The sequence below is a fragment of the Schistocerca cancellata genome, chromosome 6, assembly GCF_023864275.1.
Source record: "Schistocerca cancellata isolate TAMUIC-IGC-003103 chromosome 6, iqSchCanc2.1, whole genome shotgun sequence".
NCBI classification, from domain to species: domain Eukaryota; kingdom Metazoa; phylum Arthropoda; class Insecta; order Orthoptera; family Acrididae; genus Schistocerca; species Schistocerca cancellata.
Window position 1 is genome coordinate 658,471,112 of NC_064631.1, and position 21,707 is coordinate 658,492,818.

At 41.7% G+C, this 21,707-nt stretch overlaps 1 protein-coding gene across 1 annotated transcript in view; it reads right to left on the bottom strand.

Moving 5' to 3' along the window:
- LOC126190988 (lachesin-like) overlaps positions 1 to 21,707 on the bottom strand; it is a 979,391-nt gene that overhangs the window by 407,163 nt on the left and 550,521 nt on the right. Inside the window, exon 3 of the mRNA XM_049931664.1 lies at positions 10,866 to 11,024. Within this exon, the coding sequence (XP_049787621.1) occupies positions 10,866 to 11,024 (159 nt within the window). The remainder of the gene's footprint in view (positions 1 to 10,865; positions 11,025 to 21,707) is intronic.

The window sequence follows — 21,707 nt, forward strand, 5'->3', positions numbered from 1 at the left end:
TGGAGAAAAAAATATCGCTTAGATATACCCATGAACCATAGACCTTGCCGTTGGTGGGGAGGCTTGCGGGCCTCAGCGATACAGATAGTCGTACCTTAGGTACAACCACAACGGAGGGGTATCTGTTGAGAGGCCAGACAAACGTGTGGTTCCTGAAGAGGGGCAACAGCCTTTTCAGTAGTTGCAAGGGCAACAGTCTGGATGATTGACTGATCTGGCCTTGTAACAATAACCAAAACGGCCTTGCTGTGCTGGTACTGCGACCGGCTGAAAGCAAGGGGAAACTACGGCCGTAATTTTTCCCGAGGGCATGCAGCTTTACTGTATGATTAAATGATGATGGGGTCCTCTTGGGTAAAATATTCCGGAGGTAAAATAGTCCCCCATTCGGATCTCTGGGCGGGGACTACTCAAGAGGATATCGTTATCAGGAGAAAGAAAACTGGCACTCTACGGATCGGAGCGTGGAATGTCAGATCCATTAATCGGGCAGATAGGTTAGAAAATTTAAAAAGGGAAATGGATAGGTTAAAGTTAGATATAGTGGGAATTAGTGAAGTTCGGTGGCAGGAGGAACAAGACTTTTGGTCAGGTGACTACAGGGTTAAAAACACAAAGTCAAATAGGGGCAATGCTGGAGTAGCTTTAATAATGAATAGGAAAATAGGAATGCGGGTAAGCTACTACAAACAGCATAGTGAACGCATTATTGTGGCCAAGATAGATACGAAGCCCACACTTACTACAGCAGTACAAGTTTATATGCCAACTAGCTCTGCAGATGACGAAGAAATTGAAGAAATGTATGATGAAATAAAAGAAATTATTCAGATAGTGAAGGGAGACGAAAATTTAATAGTCATGGGTGACTGGAATTCGAGTGTAGGAAAAGGGAGAGAAGGAAACGTAGTAGGTGAATATGGATTGGGGGTAAGAAATGAAAGAGGAAGCCGGCTGGTAGAATTTTGCACAGAGCACAACTTAATCATAGCTAACACTTGGTTTAAGAAACATGATAAAAGGTTGTATACATGGAAGAACCCTGGAGATACTAAAACGTATCAGATAGATTATATAATGGTAAGACAGAGATTTAGGAACCAGGTTTTAAATTGTAAGACATTTCCAGGGGCAGATGTGGACTCTGACCACAATCTATTGGTTATGACCTGTAGATTAAAACTGAGGAAACTGCAAAAAGGTGGGAATTTAAGGAGATGGGACCTGGATAAACTGGCAGAACCAGAGGTTGTACAGAGTTTCAGGCAGAGCATAAGGGAACAATTGACAGGAATGGAGGAAAGAAATAGAGTAGAAGAAGAATGGGTAGCTCTGAGGGATGAAGTAGTGAAGGCAGCAGAGGATCAAGTAGGTAAAAAGACGAGGGCTAGTAAAAATCCTTGGGTAACAGAAGAAATATTGAATTTAATTGATTAAAGGAGAAAATATAAAAATGCAGTAAATGAAGCAGGTACAAAGGAATACAAACGTCTCAAAAATGAGATCGACAGGAAGTGCAAAATGGCTAGCGGGGATGGCTAGAGGACGAATGTAAGGATGTAGAGGCTTATCTCATTAGGGGTAAGATAGATACTGCCTACAGGAAAATTAAAGAGACCTTTGGAGATAAGAGAACCACTTGTATGAACATCAAGAGCTCAGATGGAAACCCAGTTCTAAGCAAAGAAGGGAAAGTAGAAAGGTGGAAGGAGTATATAGAGGGTCTATACAAGGGCGATGTACTTGAGGACAATATTATGGAAATGGAAGAGGATGTAGATGAAGATGACATGGGAGATACGATACTGCGTGAAGAGTTTGACAGAGCACTGAAAGACCTGAGTCGAAACAAGGCCCCCGGAGTAGACAACATTCCACTGGAACTACTGACGGCTTTGGGAGAGCCAGTCCTGACAAAAATCTACCATCCGGTGAGCAAGATGTATGAAACAGGCGAAATACCCTCAGACTTCAAGAAGAATATAATAATTCCAATCCCAAAGAAAGCAGGTGCTGACAGATGTGAAAATTACCGAACAATCAGTTTAATAAGCCACAGCTGCAAAATACTAACACGAATTCTTTGCAGACAAATGGAGAAACTAGTAGAAGCCGACCTCGGGGAAGATCAGTTTGGATTCCGTAGAAATACTGGATCACGTGAGGCAATACTGACCTTACGACTTATCTTAGAAGAAAGATTAAGGAAAGGCAAACCTACGTTTCTAGGATTTGTAGACTTAGAGAAAGCTTTTGACAATGTTGACTGGAATACTCTCTTTCAAATTCTAAAGCTGCCAGGGGTAAAATACAGGGAGCGAAAGGCTATTTACAATTTGTACAGAAACCAGATGGCAGTTATAAGAGTCGAGGGACATGAAAGGGAAGCAGTGGTTGGGAAGGGAGTAAGACAGGGTTGTAGCCTCACCCCGATGTTATTCAATCTGTATATTGAGCAAGCAGTAAAGGAAACAAAAGAAAAATTCGGAGTAGGTAATATAATCCATGGAGAAGAAAAAAAAAACTTAGAGGTTCGCTGATGACATTGTAATTCTGTCAGAGACAGCAAAGGACTTGGAAGAGCAGTTGAACGGAATTGATTGGTTGCTTGAAGGGAGGATATAAGATGAACATCAACAAAAGCAAAACGAGGATAATGGAATGTAGTCGAATTAAGTCGGGTGATGTTGAGGGTATTAGATTAGGAAATGAGACACTTAAAGTAGTAAAGGAGTTTTGCTATTTGGGGAGCAAAATAACTGATGATGGTCGAAGTAGAGAGGATATAAAATGTAGACTGGCAATGGCAAGGAAAGCGTTTCTGAAGAAGAGAAATCTGCTAACATCGAGTATAGATTTAAGTGTCAGGAAGTCATTTCTGAAAGTATTTGTATGGAGTGTAGCCATGTATGGAAGTGAAACCTGGACGGTAAATAGTTTGGACAAGAAGAGAATAAAAGCTTTCGAAATGTGGTGCTACAGAAGAATGCTGAAGATTAATTGGGTAGATCACGTAACTAATGAGGAAGTATTGAATAGGATTGGGGAGAAGAGAAGTTTGTGGCACAACTTGACCTGAAGAAGGGATCGGTTGATAGGACATGTTCTGAGGCATCAAGGGATCACCAATTTAGTATTGGAGGGCAGCGTGGAGGGTAAAAATCGTAGGGGGAGACCAAGAGATGAATACACTAAGCAGATTCAGAAGGATGTAGGTTGCATTAGGTACTGGGAGATGTAGAAGCTTGCACAGGATAGAGTAGCATGGAGAGATGCATCAGACCAGTCTCAGGACTGAAGACCACAACAACAACAACATAAAGGAGGTAACTAGTGAAGTTGCTCCCCACCCCGCACACTCCACCAACCCACCACCATCCCTCCATATTGATAATGATATTGGGACCCTCTCGAATAGAACCCGTAGTTTTCCCCACTGTTTCGGTACAGATGTCAGAAGAAATCCAGATCTTGAACTAGTAACAAATACACTCAGAGACAATTGTTGCGAAATCTCAAAATCATTACTTTGGTCACCACCGCAGTTGAAAATGTCGGACAGCTCTGGATTTTAGAATGTTCCACTACCATTGTGCCTTATACTGGCGATGTTTCTCCTCTTATTACCAGCCAATGTCAAAAATTACTCAAATGTGAACGAAGAAATTTTTCATGTCTATGCCAACGTTGTCTTCCTGAGAGGAACACAACATGTACATTTCTCAAATCAAATACATGCCCTCAGTTAAGTACATCGCAGGTAGTTTATAATAAAGAGGCAGCATTAGTTTCTTTCGTAATCAATAAACTCAGCTTTGAGCATTATTTTGTAAGAAAAATGTACATAGTTTCACCAATCCCTCAGCTTTTACTAAATTAATTTGGATATCCTCTCCGTTTTCCCAGCTCAGATCATGGATTCACGCGTGTGACGTATTCGGGAAAAATTCCCTTAAATCATCTACTTTCCTCTTTAATTCGCACTTAACGCGAGTGATCCTGTTTTTCTTATTTCATTACGATGATCATTTCTCTTCGTGTAGGTGGGAGTCAACAACTTATTGTCGTATTCAGAGGAGACAGTTCGTTGTCGAAAGTACCTAAAAAATTTCTACTCAAAGAAAAACGCCGTTGTTTAGGTGACTGTGACCCCAGGTCGCTTGTCATACTCGTGTCAATGTGCCCCCTGTTTCGCTATAATACAAAACGACCTGTCCTTCTTTGTACTATGTAGACATTCTCCGTCAGTCCTACTTAGCAATGATCCCCAACCACGCAGCAATACTTTTGAAGAGAACGGACAAACATAGTGTAGCCAGTCTCTTTAGCAGATATGTTGCATCTGATAACTGCTTTACTGTCAATAACAGACAATCAGAATGGTACTGTATTTTCTGGACCGCACAGGGTGTTTTCCCAACACTGAAAACAAATGTCTAGTGATTTGCATTGCTGGGTGTCATCGAGGTGGTGGGAAATTTAAAAATTGCGGGAAATTTAAAAAAATTAAATATCACGAAGAAAATTCGAGAAATGGTGCAAAATTAAGAAATAGAAAGAAACAGATGATTTTCGTGGCGGAAAATTTAAAAAATACTAAGAAATTAAGTAAAAATACAGCCAGCCTTAGTTATACTCTGTACACTACGTCCCATTCCTCGGCTTCCTCTCCAATCAATCAGAGCATAGTATTGATATAATGTACAAAATGGCGAAAAATTTGTAGCACAGAAGTACATAACATCCACTTGAAAGTGAAAGATGTTCATTACTTCCTTAAAAACCTAAAGTATTTGCGTATGCTTCTGCATTTAATCGGCATAATATTAGTATGATGCTAAAAATGACACCAAGATCAAAGACAGGCATTATTTCTGGGAAAGTTAAAAATATTTACATACCATCGGCGTAATATTAAAATGGTACTTAAACAATGTCAAGTTGCATTATCTCTGAAAGTTATTTACATACCTCAAGTGTGACGTAAAATTGGTGTGAAGCTACGTTATTTGCGTAAAATTTCGTACATAAAATACCCGAACGACCTGAATTTTTTTACTAAAAAACTATGTTCATAGTACTTCCACATCTCAAATACGTCATCAAAACACATACATTTAATGCAATATATGAAATGCAAGGAATGACACCAAATATATAAATTGTCCAGCCAAGTCAATATCAATTGCTTTTAAGCTTCGATACACAGGTACACTGCGCCGCCAGCGACGACGGTAACCTAGACGTCGCAGAGGCATTGCTGATTACTTTCTTTGAGTGAGATTACATATGTCAAGAATACTGTATTCATCGTATGTAATTCAGAGGCAAATATTTTACGCGATTTTAGCGCACAAAGTGCACATCTTTGATCTAGCACCATTATTATGCATCGTGTAAATATTACACGAGCGGTATGTATGCGTGCGCAATTAGCACCATTCTTAACATCATATTGATAGTACATCGTATGTATGTAAATATCTTTCGGAAATAAGAAAACCTCATGTCATTATGAACGTACCATTTTAATATTACGTTAGAGGTATATAAATATCTGTGACTTTAAGGAAATAGTAACTACACTCCTGGAAATTGAAATAAGAACACCGTGAATTCATTGTCCCAGGAAGGGGAAACTTTATTGACACATTCCTGGGGTCAGATACATCACATGATCACACTGACAGAACCACAGGCACATAGACACAGGCAACAGAGCATGCACAATGTCGGCACTAGTACAGTGTATATCCACCTTTCGCAGCTATGCAGGCTGCTATTCGCCCATGGAGACGATCGTAGAGATGCTGGATGTAGTCCTGTAGAACGGCTTGCCATGCCATTTCCACCTGGCGCCTCAGTTGGACCAGCGTTCGTGCTGGACGTGCAGACCGCGTGAGACGACGCTTCATCCAGTCCCAAACTTGCTCAATGGGGGACAGATCCGGAGATCTTGCTGGACAGGGTAGTTGACTTACACCTTCTAGAGCACGTTGGGTGGCACGGAATACATGCGGACGTGCATTGTCCTGTTGGAACAGCAAGTTCCCTTGCCGGTCTAGGAATGGTAGAACGATGGGTTCGATGACGGTTTGGATGTACCGTGCACTATTCAGTGTCCCCTCGACGATCACCAGTGGTGTACGGCCCGTGTAGGAGATCGCTCCCCACACCATGAAGCCGGGTGTTGGCCCTGTGTGCCTCGGTCGTATGCAGTCCTGATTGTGGCGCTCACCTGCACGGCGCCAAACACGCATACGACCATCATTGGCACCAAGGCAGAAGCGACTCTCATCGCTGAAGACGACACGTCTCCATTCGTCCCTCCATTCACGCCTGTCGCGACACCACTGGAGGCGGGCTGCACGATGTTGGGGCGTGAGCGGAAGACGGCCTAACGGTGTGCGGGACCGTAGCCCAGCTTCATGGAGACGGTTGCGAATGGTCCTCGCCGATACCCCAGGAGCAACAGTCTCCCTAATTTGCTGGGAAGTGGCGGTGCGGTCCCCTACGGCACTGCGTAGGATCCTACGGTCTTGGCGTGCATCCGTGCGTCGCTGCGGTCCGGTCCCAGGTCGACGGGCACGTGCACCTTCCGCCGACCACTGGCGACAACATCGATGTACTGTGGAGACCTCACGCCCCACGTGTTGAGCAATTCGGCGGTACGTCCTCCCGGCCTCCCGCATGACCACTATACGCCCTCGCTCAAAGTCCGTCAACTGCACACACGGTTCACGTCCACGCTGTCGCGGCATGCTACCAGTGTTAAAGACTGCGATGGAGCTCCGTATGCCACGGCAAACTGGCTGACACTGACGGGGGCGGTGCACAAATGCTGCGCAGCTAGCGCCATTCGACGGCCAACACCGCGGTTCCTGGTGTGTCCGCTGTGCCGTGCGTGTGATCATTGCTTGTACAGCCCTCTCGCAGTGTCCGGAGCAAGTATGGTGGGTCTGACACACCGGTGTCAATGTGTTCTTTTTTCCATTTCCAGGAGTGTACTTATGGCTTTCAAGTGGAGGCTACATAATTTTTAATTTTGTACTGCATAACTTGCGCCATTTTAAGCATTAATTTAAAAATACTATTTGATTGGCTGGAGAGAATGGGGAGATAGTGGACGTGGGGTACAAATCAGAAGTCAGTTATTTCGATCTTTCAAATGATTCAAAAGGCTCTAAGCACTATACGACTTAACATCTGAGGTCATCAGTCCCCTAGACTTAGAACTACTTAAACCTAACTAACCTAAGGACATCACACACATACATGCCCGAGGCAGGATTCGAACCTACGACAGTAGCAGTGGAGCGGTTCCGGACTAAAGCGCCTAGAACCGCTCGGCCAACGCCGCTGGCTATTTCAATCTCTTTATGAATTTCCCTCCATTTCAAAGTTTCCCACTATCGCAATGTTTGATCTTCTCTATTTCCTGTAATATTTTGAATTTCCCACCTTCTGCCATCTTCATGTTGTCAGTTCTACGATTGTCAGCCCTGCCTCTGGATTTAGGTAACACAGATGTTTAGGGTTCCTCTATATTCTAGAAAACACATTATTATCCTTCTAAAGCAGTCTTTGATTCGTCTTCCCCACAGTATGTGTCAGTACGAGTCCACATTTATAGTCTCATAGTATTTCTATGTGATGGTTCGATTTTTAGTTGTTTGTAATTGTAGTCTCTACATACTTAGTAGAATCCGTTCTCTTTAAATTAGTACAACTCTTCATGTAATCAAAGCTAAACTCAATTTGTTTAGTATTCATATGGAGGGGCTCCCACTTCCATTGTGTTTGGTCAATTGACACCTTTCACACCGTGGAGATATCTTGTCTAAATCATTTTAGAAGTTGTTTTGGCCTTGTGGTGATTTGATTAGATACTAAGCGACAGCATCATATTCAAACAATCTAAGATAGCTGCTCCGAATTCTTCTCAACTGTTTGTGTGTAATGGGAACACCAGAGGGCCTGTAACTCTTTTTCGATGAATCCCAAACATCACTACGAAATCACGAGTTTACCCCCGTCACTTACTACGAACACTGACCTTAATAACCGGAAATGACGAACGGCTTCACACAGGTGAGATGATCCTCCATAGGCACGCAATTTAATTAGAAGCTTCTGGTGGAGAACTGTGCCAAAAGCATTCTTGAAATCTGCAAATATGGAATCAACTAGAGATGCCCTATCGGCAACGCTCACTACCTCATGTGACTAAAGGGCCAGTCGTATTCCTCAAGAACGGTTATTTCCGAGGCCATGCTGGTCATGTATTCACAAAGATTAGTGATGTATTTCTTAAGTTAAAAGCGGATATTATAAGTATCTAAGGGTTAAATCACAGTAAGACTCCGTTTTTACAGTTTTAACACAATATTCAACAAAACCCGACGTTTCAGTTTCACAGAATGGGCATATGATTAGTGAAACTTAACAATTCATATTTCTTGGTGTTAAGGTAAATAGTGAACTGTCGTGGAAAGCCTACGTTCAAGACCTTGTTCAAAGTCTTAATGCAGCTTTTTTCACTATTAGAACGAAATCTGAAGTAAGCTTACTTTTATTCTCTTATGTCGCATGGTATTATATTTTGGGGTAACTCTTCCCATTCTCAGAGGATACTTTGGCTCAGAAAAGGCCAATAAGTGGTGTAAGATCACGAACTACCTCTTGTCGACCCCTGTTCAATAGCCTCTCTCTCTCTCTCTCTCTCTCTCTCTCTCTCTCTCTGCATATACAAGGTGTCCCAACTATCTTGTCCACACAAAATATCTCTGGAACAATAACAGCTATTGGAAAACGACTTTCACCGGTATCAATGTACGGCTGGGGCCCATGAATGTACATATTTGGAAACATTCTAAAACGAAAGCATATATGTTTTTTAACACAAACTTATGTTTTTTTAAATCGACCTCCTATATTTTTTCTTCAGCAAATCATAGCATGACAAAGCACATACACAATGGCGTTGATTGCATCGCAATATTCCCATTACATCCCGAGATATTAAGACGCGAAGTTGACGCTTGAAACACCCGACACACGCTCCTAGCGCACGTCCTGAGGCTCTGGCGTGAACCCCATGCTGCCCGTAATCGCGATGTGATTGACATGCGTAATCACACTTCCATAGTTATCAAGAGGTCCGAAACGAATAATACTGTCTGCTGCCGTCCTGCTGCGATTACGGGCAGCATGGGGTTCACGCCTGAGCCTCAGGACGTGCGCTAGCAGCGCATGTCGCGTGTTTCAAGCGTCAACTTCGCGTCTTAATATCTCGGGATGTAATTGGAATATTGCGATGCAATCAACGGCATTGTGTATGTGCTTTGTCATGCTATGGATTGCTGAAGAAAAAATATAGGAGGTCCATTTAAAAAAACATCAGTTTGTGTTAAAAAACACATATGCTTTCGTTTTAGAATGTTTCCAAATATGTACATTAATGGGCCCCAGCCGTACATTGATACCGGTGAAAGTCGTTTTCCAATAGCTGTTATTGTTCCAGAGAAATTTTGGGTGGACAAGATAGCTGGGACACCCTGTATATATATATATAAGACTGTCATTTCTTGTTAACAATTTCAGCATATTCCCAAGAATTAGCAGCTTTCAGTCTTTCAGTCAGTTAATAATAGGCAGGAGTCCATCAGCATTTGGATCGCACTTCCTTTACTCTTGTGCAGAAAGGTGTGAACGGTACTACTTCGCCCATTTTCAGTAAGCTACTACCAGAATTCAAAAATCTTAGTAATAATCCACGCGCGTTCAAATCGAAACTGAAGGGTTTCCTCATGGGTCTCTCTTTCCATTCTCTCGAGGAGATCTTTGAAAAATGAAGCTGATTCCTGTGTTATATTGTTGATTGCGTTTCATTAAGCTTATGGCTTAACTTTGGTGGGATTCATAAACATTTATTTTATGTGTTATTACTTTATGTTGTGATTTCATGTACTAATACGTTCCGTGACGTTGGATATTTGCTCCTCAATTTGGTCTTACGGAACTAGATGTGTAAATAAATAAAATAAAAAACAAGCGACAATGCAAGCTGTGACCTAATCATTGTTCCGGATATGAATGATGCTGATATACAAGCACATGACTAAATGCAGGTCTTTGAACCTTTTGAAACAATTTTCTCCTCGTTGCAAGAACGTAATGCCACGTAGCACTTGACAGTGAAACGACTGACGGAAACCTTCCTCATAGAAAATATGTACTAGCTAGCGACTTCGACTACATATGCGTGTGAAACTTCCTGGCAGATTAAAACTGTATGCCGCACCGAGACTCGAACTCGGGACCTTTGCCTTTCGCGGGCAAGTGCTCTACCACACTCCGCTGCAGAGCGAAAATCTCATTCTGGAAACATCCCCCAGGCTGCGGCTAAGCCATGTCTCCGCAATATCCTTTCTTTCAGGAGTGCTAGTTCTGCAGGGTTCGCAGGAGAGCTTCTGTAAAGTTTGGAATGTAGGAGACGAGATACTGCCAGAAGTAAAGCTGTGAGGAAGGGGCGTGAGTCGTGCTTGGGTAGCTCAGTTGGTAGAGCACTTGCCCGCGAAAGGCAAGGGTCCCGAGTTCGAGTCTCGGTCCGGCACACAGTTTTAATCTGCCAGGAAGTTCCATATCAGCGCACACTCCGCTGCAGAGTGAAAATGTCATTCTGGAGACATATGCGTGTATTCACTGCATATGCAGTTACAATTAATAAATCAGGATACGGTACAGAAGTAACAGGTTGGGTGGTGGCAGGGGCAGAGGGGAACAGATAGACTGGTAGAGAAGGGATTACAGCAATATCGTAACAGGAGGTGGTCGTGTTCCCACGGGCAGGGCGCGGTCCTCACCGGAGAGCGACTTGTTGATGGCGATCTTGGAGCCGTCGTCGCGCTTCCACTTCACGCTGGGCGGCGGCGACCCGCTGGCGTGGCACGTCAGGGTGACGTCAGCGCCCTCGCGGACGATCACGTCAGAGCTGCTCAGCGAGTCGTCGATGTTCGGCGGCACTGCAACACGACCAGCCACGATCACCACCAATAGCCCCGAGGGTCACCACTCCACATGTCTACGTCTAGCACGCTCGATCTACATCTACGTCATGGCAGAGTGCACTTCTTACTACCGCTAAATTTTTCCCTCTGTTGTTTAATTCACAAACCGGGCAAGGGGAAGAAAGTGTCAGTATGTCTCAGTAAGAGTCCAAGTCTGTCTTCCCACAGAGAATTGGATTTTGACAGGAGCCGGTAGATGGATGGAGACAATAATCCGTACAACAAATAAATGACGAAAAATAGCACAAAAAGGGGTGTATAACAATGCAGTTCATTTAGCGATGTAATTTTACGGTGAGCGTCTAAACAAAACAAAGCAAAATTGCACATTTTGTAATTCTTAGGCCTAGAACAATTAAATTAATATAAATTTCATATTGTACTTTACAGAAATAAAGATTTGATCCACTAAAGATCACACATAGATGTCGAAACATGTATGGGTACATACAAAAATAAAAAAGAAAATATGTTTGCATAGGGCTGCTTATCAAAACAACCGAATTTTAAATCGCAAATAGGGAAGAACATTAAGAGGAGCTTCAAACTTTAGTAAAGCGAGTAACAATCTATCTACCTTTAAACTCTCTCAGCACCATTTGTGTTAAAGCATTGTGACCTTATATCACTGTGATAGATCACTGACTGGCAATGGTGGTAGTTTCTATTCAGGCTGGTCCGTTACCATATTTGTGGATTACACTTTATGTATTTTTTATAATCTTACTGATACATTTTATTCCGATACTATTATATGCGGCTCACATTCACAAGTTATAGCAACCCTTTTGTCTCTCCTCCCCCCCACCTCCCCCAGGAAAAATTAGAACTTATGTGTGATATTATTCAATAGAGTAGCTTAGCGATTATTCAAACTTGTCTGTTATCATGTGTGTATACGATCCTTTTGTATTTCTTATTAATTTTATTGTTACCTTTTATTTTGATACCATTATAAAAGATTCATATTGGTATGTTGCATTATCTCTTCATGTCCTCCGTAAAACATAAGATGTTACATGTATACGACAACGAGCGAGATGACGCAGTGGTTAGCACACTGGATTCGCATTCGGAACGACGACGATTCATACCCGCTTCCAGCCTTCCTGATTTAGGTTTCCCGTGATTTCCCCAAATAGCTCCAGGCAAATGCTGGGCTGGTTGCTTTGAAAGGCCACGGCCGACTTCCTTCCCCATTCCTCCCTCATCCGATGGGACAGATGCCCTCGCTGTTTGGTCCCTTCCCTCAAGTCAACTGACCAATTAATACTACTTAATAGGACTGCTCTGTGAAGGCTGTTTAGCTTATTGAAGTCAAAATATTTTTTCTTTCTTCTGTGATTGTTTCCCATTATCGCTACACAACGTAGTCTGTTGGTTATTTCAGACTTCTAATCAGGTGAAATGGCTGAAAATACATTTTGCATATTTTAATTTCTAGCCACATCCCACAAAATCTAGTACTTAAGGTATCCATTTTTTGGTCATATGTTTCTTCCCACTCAGTACAATATTTAGTTACCTAAACCAGATGACTATGATTCTCCCCTGTTTTTGAATAACTTTCGTAAGTTCATTTGCTGTTTGCTTGATGTTCCGTAGTGATCTCACACATTTTTACATTGTGTACTGATGGCTCTTGAGAAATGTATTCCATACAAGTGTTATTTGGCAACAAGTTAGATGTCGTGTGCTGCATTATTTTAGCCACACATACGACATGGAGTAATGCATTTATTTATAGGTCTTCTGTATACGACACTAAAATACCCCCTATTATGCAATTGAGTTTAAACACAGTGTACCTAGTTATGTTTAACATTGGTAAGTTTTTTCTTATGTCGAAGGTTATATAGCTTCTTAGCGATGTACCGGGAACCTTGATATTTTCGTGTCGTTATTTATTTCTACCGGCTGTCTTTGTGGTGTTATCTTTGAGGCTACAAGTACTTTGGCTACTCGTGATAGGTCCAGACTACAAATGTCCAGTTTCCTGTTCTGGGTGCATGGCTAAAGTTGCATATGTGGAAAAATTACTGTTCGTCTGTATTACTATTCATGAATTTGACAGCTAATGTTAATTTATGTTTCAACATGACTGACATGTCACTTACGTTAGCCAATGCTTCGTAAGTTATGTTTAGTATTTCCGTGTCTTCGTGGCGTTTTGTACATTGAGATTTTGATGTCATTTCTGTTTCTTAAATTTCAATCAGGTAGCCGGTAGAAAATTAATAAATTCTTCTAATGCTGCTATGTCTCATGAGTTTCCTGAAACATATATCCGCTGCTGACAGTTGCCCGAAGAATACATTTTTCCCAATAACGCTATGCGAAAAGAGCACCTTCTTTCCTACTAGGACTTCGATTTACTCTCACCTGAAATTCTCGTAACAGTTTTGTATCGATCCAAATGCTTAGTAGTAAAAACAGTGCCAGTTTTCCGTTCTTTGGAAGTCTTTCTTTAATTCGATCAAACAGGTGAGCTGTAAGCACTATGGGACTTAACATATGAGGTCATCAGTCACCTAGAATTAGAACTTCTTAAACCTAACTAACCTAAGGACATCACACACATCCATGCCCGAGGAAGGATTCGAACCTGCGACAGTAGCAGCCGCGTGGCTCCGGACTGAAGCGCCTAGAACAACTCGGCCACAGCGGCCAGCTAAGACATACATTTAGTACTCGGGATACTGTCACAAGAACGTTCTTTACGCTCTCTGTTTTATTGCTCTCGCTACATTTATCACCCATACGCCCAAGCCACTGGCAAGAATTATATACAGAAAAACGAAAAGGAAATTAGAGGAACTGTTAGATGATGATCAATTTGACTTTTATAATGGAACCAAGATATGAGAGAAATGAAGAAATGTTCACAATATTTGTCGACGTAAAAAAATCCTTCGACAATGTAAAAAATGTCTAAGGTTTTCGAAATTCAGAGAAAAATACGAGTAAGTGACAGGGAAAGGCATAATATACAATATGTACAAGAACCAAGGAGTAAGCAACAATGAAAATGAGGCTCTAAATGAAATGCTCGGATTAAAAAGGTTTAGTACAAGGATGCAGTATTACACCTCAACTGTCCAAGGTATACATCGAAGAAAGAACAACGGAAATAAAGGAAACGTTAAACAGTGGCATTAAGATTCAGGTTGAAATAATATCAGAGATAAGGCTTAACGACAATATAACTATGCTCAGTGAAAGTGATGAATATTTACAGGACATTGTGACCTCTATGAAAAGCGCACTGAGGATTCATTACAGACACAGTAAATCGAAGGAGGACGAAAGTAATGAGAAGTAGCAGAAATGAGATTAGCGATAAACTTAATATCAAATCCGGTGACCACAGAAGCAGGCGAAGTGATGGAATTCTGCTACCTTGGAAACAAAATAAGGAAGACATAAAAAACTAGAACAGGAAAAGACGACATTCACCACCAGAAGACTGATAATATCAAACACTGACCTCAGTTTGGAAAAGAAATTTCTGAGAATGTACGTTTGTAGCACGACATTGTACGGCAGGTAATCATGCACTGTGAGGAAACCAGAAATAAAAAGAATAGCTACGATGCTGCAGAAAGATGTTGACAGGTAGATCGACATGATGAGGTAAGTAATGAGGAGGTTCTCTGCACAATCGGTGAAGAAAGGTACAAATGGACAAGACTGACAAGAAGAAGGGATAGGAGGATAGTACATCTGTTAAGACATGAGGAAATTATTTCCATGTTATTGTTGAGTTGTAGAGTCTAAAATCTCTGGTATAAGCAAAGACTGGAATACATCCAGCAACAAATATATAAATAAAGAACTTCTCCATAATTCCCTTTATCTGTCGAAGTCAACAATTCGCTTGTGTGAAACTGAACGGATGTGCTCGTTCCATTCATTTCTTTTCCCAAGGTTATACCTAGGTATTTAATCGTTGTGCCTGAGTCAACCAAAACACCGTTGTTGTTGTGGTGGTCTTCAGTCCTGCCACTGGTTTGATGCAGTTCTCCATGCTGCTCTACCCTGTACATGCTTCTTCATCTCCCAGTACTTACTGCAACCTACATCCTTCTGAATCTGCTTAGTGTATTCATCTCTTGGTCTCCCTCTACGATTTTTACCCTCCACGCTGCCCTCCAATGCTAAATTTGTGATCCCTTGATGCCTCAGAACATGTCCTACCAAGCGGTCCCTTCTTCTTGTCAAGTTGTGCCACGAACTCCTCTTCTCCCCAATACTATTCAATACCACTTCATTATTTATGTGATCTACCTATCTAATCTTCAGCATTCTCTTGTAGCACCACATTTCGAAAGCTTCTATTTGTTGGTTTTGGGGAAGGAGACCAGACAGCGTGGTCATCGGTCTCATCGGATTAGGGAAGGATTGGGAAGGAAGTCCGCCGTGCCCTTTCAGAGGAACCATCCAGGCATTTGCCTGGAGTGATTTAGGGAAATCACGGACAACCTAAATCAGGATGGCCGGACGCGGGATTGAACCGTCGTCCTCCCAAATGCGAGTCCAGTGTCTAACCACTGCGCCACCCCGCTCGGTAAAGCTTCTATTCTCTTCTTGTCCAAACTATTTATCGTCTATGTTTCACTTAAATACATGGCTACACTCCATACAAATACTTTCAGAAACGACTTCCTGACACTTAAATCTATACTCGATGATAACAATTTTCTCATCTTCAAAAACGCTTTCCTTGGCATTGACAGTCTATTTCATATCCTCCCTACTTCGACCACCATCAGTTATTTTGCTCCCCAAATATCAAAACAGTTTTACTACTTTAAGCGTCTCATTTCCTAATCTAATTCCCTCAGTATCACCCGACTTAATTCGACTACATTCCGTTATCCTCGTTTTGCTTCAGTTGAAGTTCATCTTATACCCTCCTTTCAAGACACTGTCCATTCCGTTCAACTGCTCTTCCAAGTCCTTTGCTGTCTCTGACAGAATTAGAATATCATCGGCGAACGTCAATGTTTTTATTTCTTCTCCATGGATTTTAATACCTATTCCGAATTTTTCTTTTGTTTCCTTTACTGCTTGCTCAATATACTGATTGAATAACATCGGGGAGAAGCTACAAACCTGTCTCACTCCCTTCCCAACCACTGCTTCCTTTTCATGCCCCTCGACTCTTATAACTGCCATCTGGTTTCTGTACAAATTGTAAATAGCCTTTCGCTCCCTATATTTTACCCGTGCCACCTTAAAAGGCTCCTCTTAACCAATAGTTCTAACAAACATTCATCCTCACTTAATGCAAGCTGCCATTCAGCACACCAAACATAGTTTCTTTTCACGATATCCTGAATCCTCCAACAGTCGCTCAACGATGACACGTTTTCATAAGAGAGCATCGTTACTAACAAATAATTTCAGACTGCTAATCACCATATCTTAACAGATCGTTCATCAATATCAAGAACGGGAGAGCTCGAAACACGCTACCAATGACACTACTGATGTTACATTTGTCTCTGATTAAATCTTCCGGTCTAGCACAATGTGTTAGTTTTTATCATTATTATTAGTTTTGGGTTGTCAGTCATCTAACTGGTTTGGTGTGGCCCACCACGACTTGCTCTTCTGTGTCAACCTTTTGGCCAGAAATGTCCACTTTGGTTCTGCTGGTCTGTTATATCCTCTTTTCTCCATTCGTCATACGTTACTTTGGTTCCAAAGTAGAATTCCTTCGTTTCCTTTATTTCGCTCTCCCTAATTTTGATGTCAAATTTATCAGTGATCTCTTTTCTGCTATTTTTCATTACTTTAGACTTTGTTCTGTTTACTTTTAATCCATGCGCCGTGCGCATTAGACTGTTCGTTCCATTCAGCAGGTCATGTAATTCTTCCTCGATTTCACTGAGTACAGTCACGTCATCAGCGAATCCTATCGTTGATATATTTTCACCATGAATTTTAATCCCACTCCTGAACTCTCTTTTATTTTCCTCATCGCTCCTTTTACATATATATTGAATAGTAGAGGGAAAGACAGCCACCCTATATTACACCCCTTTTAATTCGAGCAATTCGCCCTTGGTATTTCATTCTTGTTTTTACTTCTTCGTTCTTAACTTTCCCCTACATATTACAACTATTTTCCTAAGAATTTCCAACATCTGGCACCACCTTACATTTTCGAAGGCATTTTATAGGTAAACAAATACCACGAATATGTGATGATTTTCTCAAGTCTTGCTTCCATTATCAAATATAACGTAAGAACCGTCCCTCTGGTGCCTTCACCTTTAGTAAAGTCAAACTGTTCATCACGGAAAAGGTCCTTAATTTTCTTCTCGATTATTCTGCGTACTATTTTGACAGTCACTTAAGTCCCAGGGATGTTAAGCTGACTGAGCGATAGCTCTCGCATATATCTGCCATCGCTATCTTCGGGTTGTATCGATGATATTCTTCCTCAACTCTGACTCTAAATCCCTAGTCTCTTATAGTAGACACATCAACTTGAATAGCCGTTTGGTTGTCATTCACCCCAATTATTTCAGGAATTCGGAAGGAATATTACCTGTGCTTCCTACCTTATTTTACCTCAAGTCTTCCAAAGCTCTGTCAAACCCTGATCGTAATCTGGGTCCAGGATGTCTACCATACGGACATTTCTGTCGTATCAGCAGACAATTCGTCCCCCTCTAGAGGCATTCAATATATTCTTACCATCCACTCTTTCTCACCTCTATGTTTGAAAGCGGAATTTCTTCAAATGGTTCAAATGGCTCTGAGCACTATGGGACTTAACATCTATGGTCATCAGTCACCTAGAACTTAGAACTACTTAAACCTAACTAACCTAAGGTTCAAATGGTTCTGAGCACTATGGGACTTAACATATGAGGTCAACAGTCCCCTAGAACTTAGAACTACTTAAACCTAACTAACCTAAGGACATCACACACATCCATGCCCGAGGCAGGATTCGAACCTGCGACCGTAGCGGTCGTGCGGGTCCAGACTGAAGCGCCTTTAACCGCTTGGCCACACCGGCCGGCACTAACCTAAGGACATCACACAAACCCAGTCATCACGAGGCAGAGAAGGAACTCCTTCATTACTCTTACTGCTTACTTCTTTCTTTTCATTTTCACAGAACTTTCTTTTTCGATTCCTTCCTATTATTCCTGCAGCCATATATCTCTACCTTCCCTGCCCTTCCTATTTATTTTATCTGTAAGTGACCTATATTACTCTAGCCCTCTTCAGCTACATAGCATGATATTCAGTAACGGAGCATGTATAGCCACAGAGAACTTCAAATGCATCCCATCATCCCACACTGACTCCTCTGGACCTACACTTCATCAATATTAACTTGTGGCCAAAGTGTATATGTGTTCCTGCGTGTGCCATAAAATCCAACATCTGATTTCAGAATCTCTGTCTCACCGTGATGCAGCTGGTACCCTCCAATATCTCCACGTCGTTTCCAAGTATCCCTCCTCCTCTCATGATTTCGGAACATCGTACTCCCTTTTGCAATTTGAAGTTTATTGCAGAAATCTCTCAGTATTTCTCCTCGACCAGTCCTACTTCTTAGTCCATATTCCGCCATACCATGGTCTGTAGTTTCTTCCCCTGCCACAGTGTTTTAATCCCTCATTGTTTTTAATTTATTATCTCACTTTACGTACTGAGTTACCTGATCACTGACGTCCTACACTGTATCTTCTCAACTTCTGTCTGTGATATTGGCACATATGACTGAATTATTGTCGTTGGCATTGTGTTGCTGTTGATTTTGGTGACAACAATTCTTCTACTCAATTGCTCATATAAACTCACTCTCTAGCCATCCTTCCTCTCATAACGAATCGTACTCTACTGTCATTTGCTGCTGCTGATATTAACCTATATCCGTATGACAGAAACCCTTGTCTCATTGTCAGTTCAGTTCACTCATCCCTTCTGTACATAGAATGAGGTTGTATATTATATGTTTCAGATTTACTTTCTTCCCTACAACATTTAGTGAGACCTCTAACATTCCATGTTCCGAGTCATAGAATGTTACCTTTCCGTTGGTTATTGAAACATTTTCTCATAGGTGACCATCCATTGGCAGTCCCCTCCACAGGTCTTAATGGAGAACTAATCCGAAATTATTGACACTAGAGATATCATCATTACAGTGTTTCACTTACAGGGCTCATGCGCTACGAATACATATTACGTGTCTTTAACAAAGTGGTTTCAATTGCTTGCTACATCACCATGCCGTCGATCGTTGCTGATTCTTCCGCCTTTTAAGGGCAATTTCCCACCCCAAGGACATTATGGTGCCCTGAACCTCTGGCCTTTCCCACACCATTTCTGAGAAGGTCATTCGTAGAACGAGGGTGACTCCTTGTAAGGGTACTCTTCGACGCCATAGCTGACCATCCTCATTCAAAATTTATTCTACGGCATGGTTGAACCAAGGACCCAGGCACACTTTCATTTTTACTGTTTTTTCGACTAGCTTGACTGATGTAATCATTGGTGATTGTTCTTCCATGGTTAGAGTATTTTCACTTGAAAAGAATATTGTTAAGTTTTGTTAAAACCAGTAACTTCTTTTTAATGGAAGTGTGTCTTTTCACAACGTGTTAATATGTGTAGAAAGTACATGAATAAATAAGGTGTAGAATCCACTATGGATAAAATGCATTTACATGAATAAATAACTAAATAATATTAAACTGAAATCCTCCTGCTTAGTTAAATAATTCCGGCAGATTGCATATGAGCACAGAAAATTAGGCAATAAATAACAAACATGAAGATATATTTTACAGAGTGACGAAGGTGATACTTGGCAGCCAGTTTCGAATGCTTCTTTCATTGAATTTTGTCACTGGTTGTTTAATTAGAGGTTGTACAGTTGGGATTGCATTGAGAATAATTTTACTAAAGATCTCGGACCACAGAAAATGACAGTACCGTGCTCTACATAGCTTCATTTCCCTTCCTTAACATGGTAACGAACCGACTGGTTTCCGAATGCGTTTTGGGCTCGTGAGAAGACACATTGCACTGGAGCTGATAGGGGGTAAACGGAAAATGCTACAGAAAACGTCACTTTGCTGGGAGCAGAGTCCGAAGGCACAAGTAGATTTGGCAAAACTGGGGCTGCTGAGTCCTCCCAGGGAGTGGAAAACCATTGTCCAGCTTTACAACCTGGCCCAGCCTTGCGCCCGTCCTGGGACGGAGCGGGAGGGGGGGGGGGGGGGGGGCTGCGTCCTCATGTTTTGCGCACCGCTTTGCAGACAGCCACTGGCCGCTTTAGAAAACACGAGTGGCAAAAAGAAAAAAAAACAATGTGCTAGCCTCATCAACTATTGCTCCTAATTTCAGAAGCCCTCTGATGATAGACTATTGCCACAGGCACGGAAACGCGCGGTTGGCACAGTAGAGTGGTGACTTCACGGGTACAGAGCTGGAGCAGAGTTATTTACTAGTAGCGGAGAGTTTTGCTACATGACTGGCGTCTTATCGCAGCACACCGTTCTGGTACCATTTTGGCGTGATTCTCTATACTGGACGGGAACCTCGCTGTTGGACAAAGCGTTTTGTATTTTCGCTATTGGCGACATCCACCACTTAGCACAAAAAGACGAGTACAGCGTAAGATAGGAACAAAAATAAATTACTCCGGGTCGAGAATCGTTGGAGGACGCATCGATCTCGAGCTGAGACGTGGTGCTGGCCAGAGCGACTACCGAGTCAGGAGACGTCTGGGGAACGGTGTTTCAGCTGTATCAACGCACCCTCGTCTTCTCATCTAAGCACATGGCAATTATATTACAGTAATGTCTCATGGCAACATCAACGAGTTACGTCATTTTTGTTCTGTACTTCTGGAATTATATACGACAGCCTGTCTCAGGTTCAACACAAATGTGTTCAGTGTATGAACCTTTTAATCAGTCACCAAGCTTTGTCACTGTTCTTCATCAAGAAATAGCGAGTTTTGAAACTGAGTTTCAAACCATCATTTTTGAGTTAACGGGATGTAATTTCTCATGCTGCCAAGTATCACTGCTATCCATATAATCACTAATCATAAGTTTCATACAGACAACAATGGTCAACTGTGATTGTTGATCATTCATAATTTGTGATCACCTTTATCTCCGCGTGACACTGAATTATTGCCTTAATTCTAAGTATTGGTGTCTATGAATAGGGCCTGAAAATCACGTTGTCCTTTAGAAGTTTGCATATGAAATTCATAGGATAGTTCTTAAAGGAGAGGCTTGTCCACAGTTTGTTTTCTGTGTTAGGAAAACTGTCCACGAAGAGCGGATCTCACATAGGTTGTTCGGTATTGCTATGGAATGACATGTAAACAAACAGAATACAGTGAAGAAATAAACAGTTTATAATCCAACACCATGGACCTAAGATCGTAAATTTTTTTAAAGGGTGTTGATATCTAGCGCCGTTCCATTGTGCTTCATGTTAGGTGTTCGTAACTTCATATGTTATCAATAGTCCAATATTAATCAGTTGAATAAACTACCTTTATATCTTTAATATCTAATAACCCTTTGTCTAACCAGTATAAGAGGACTTAGTGGCCCCCTGTTTCGGTCGCCGCAAAATTTTTAT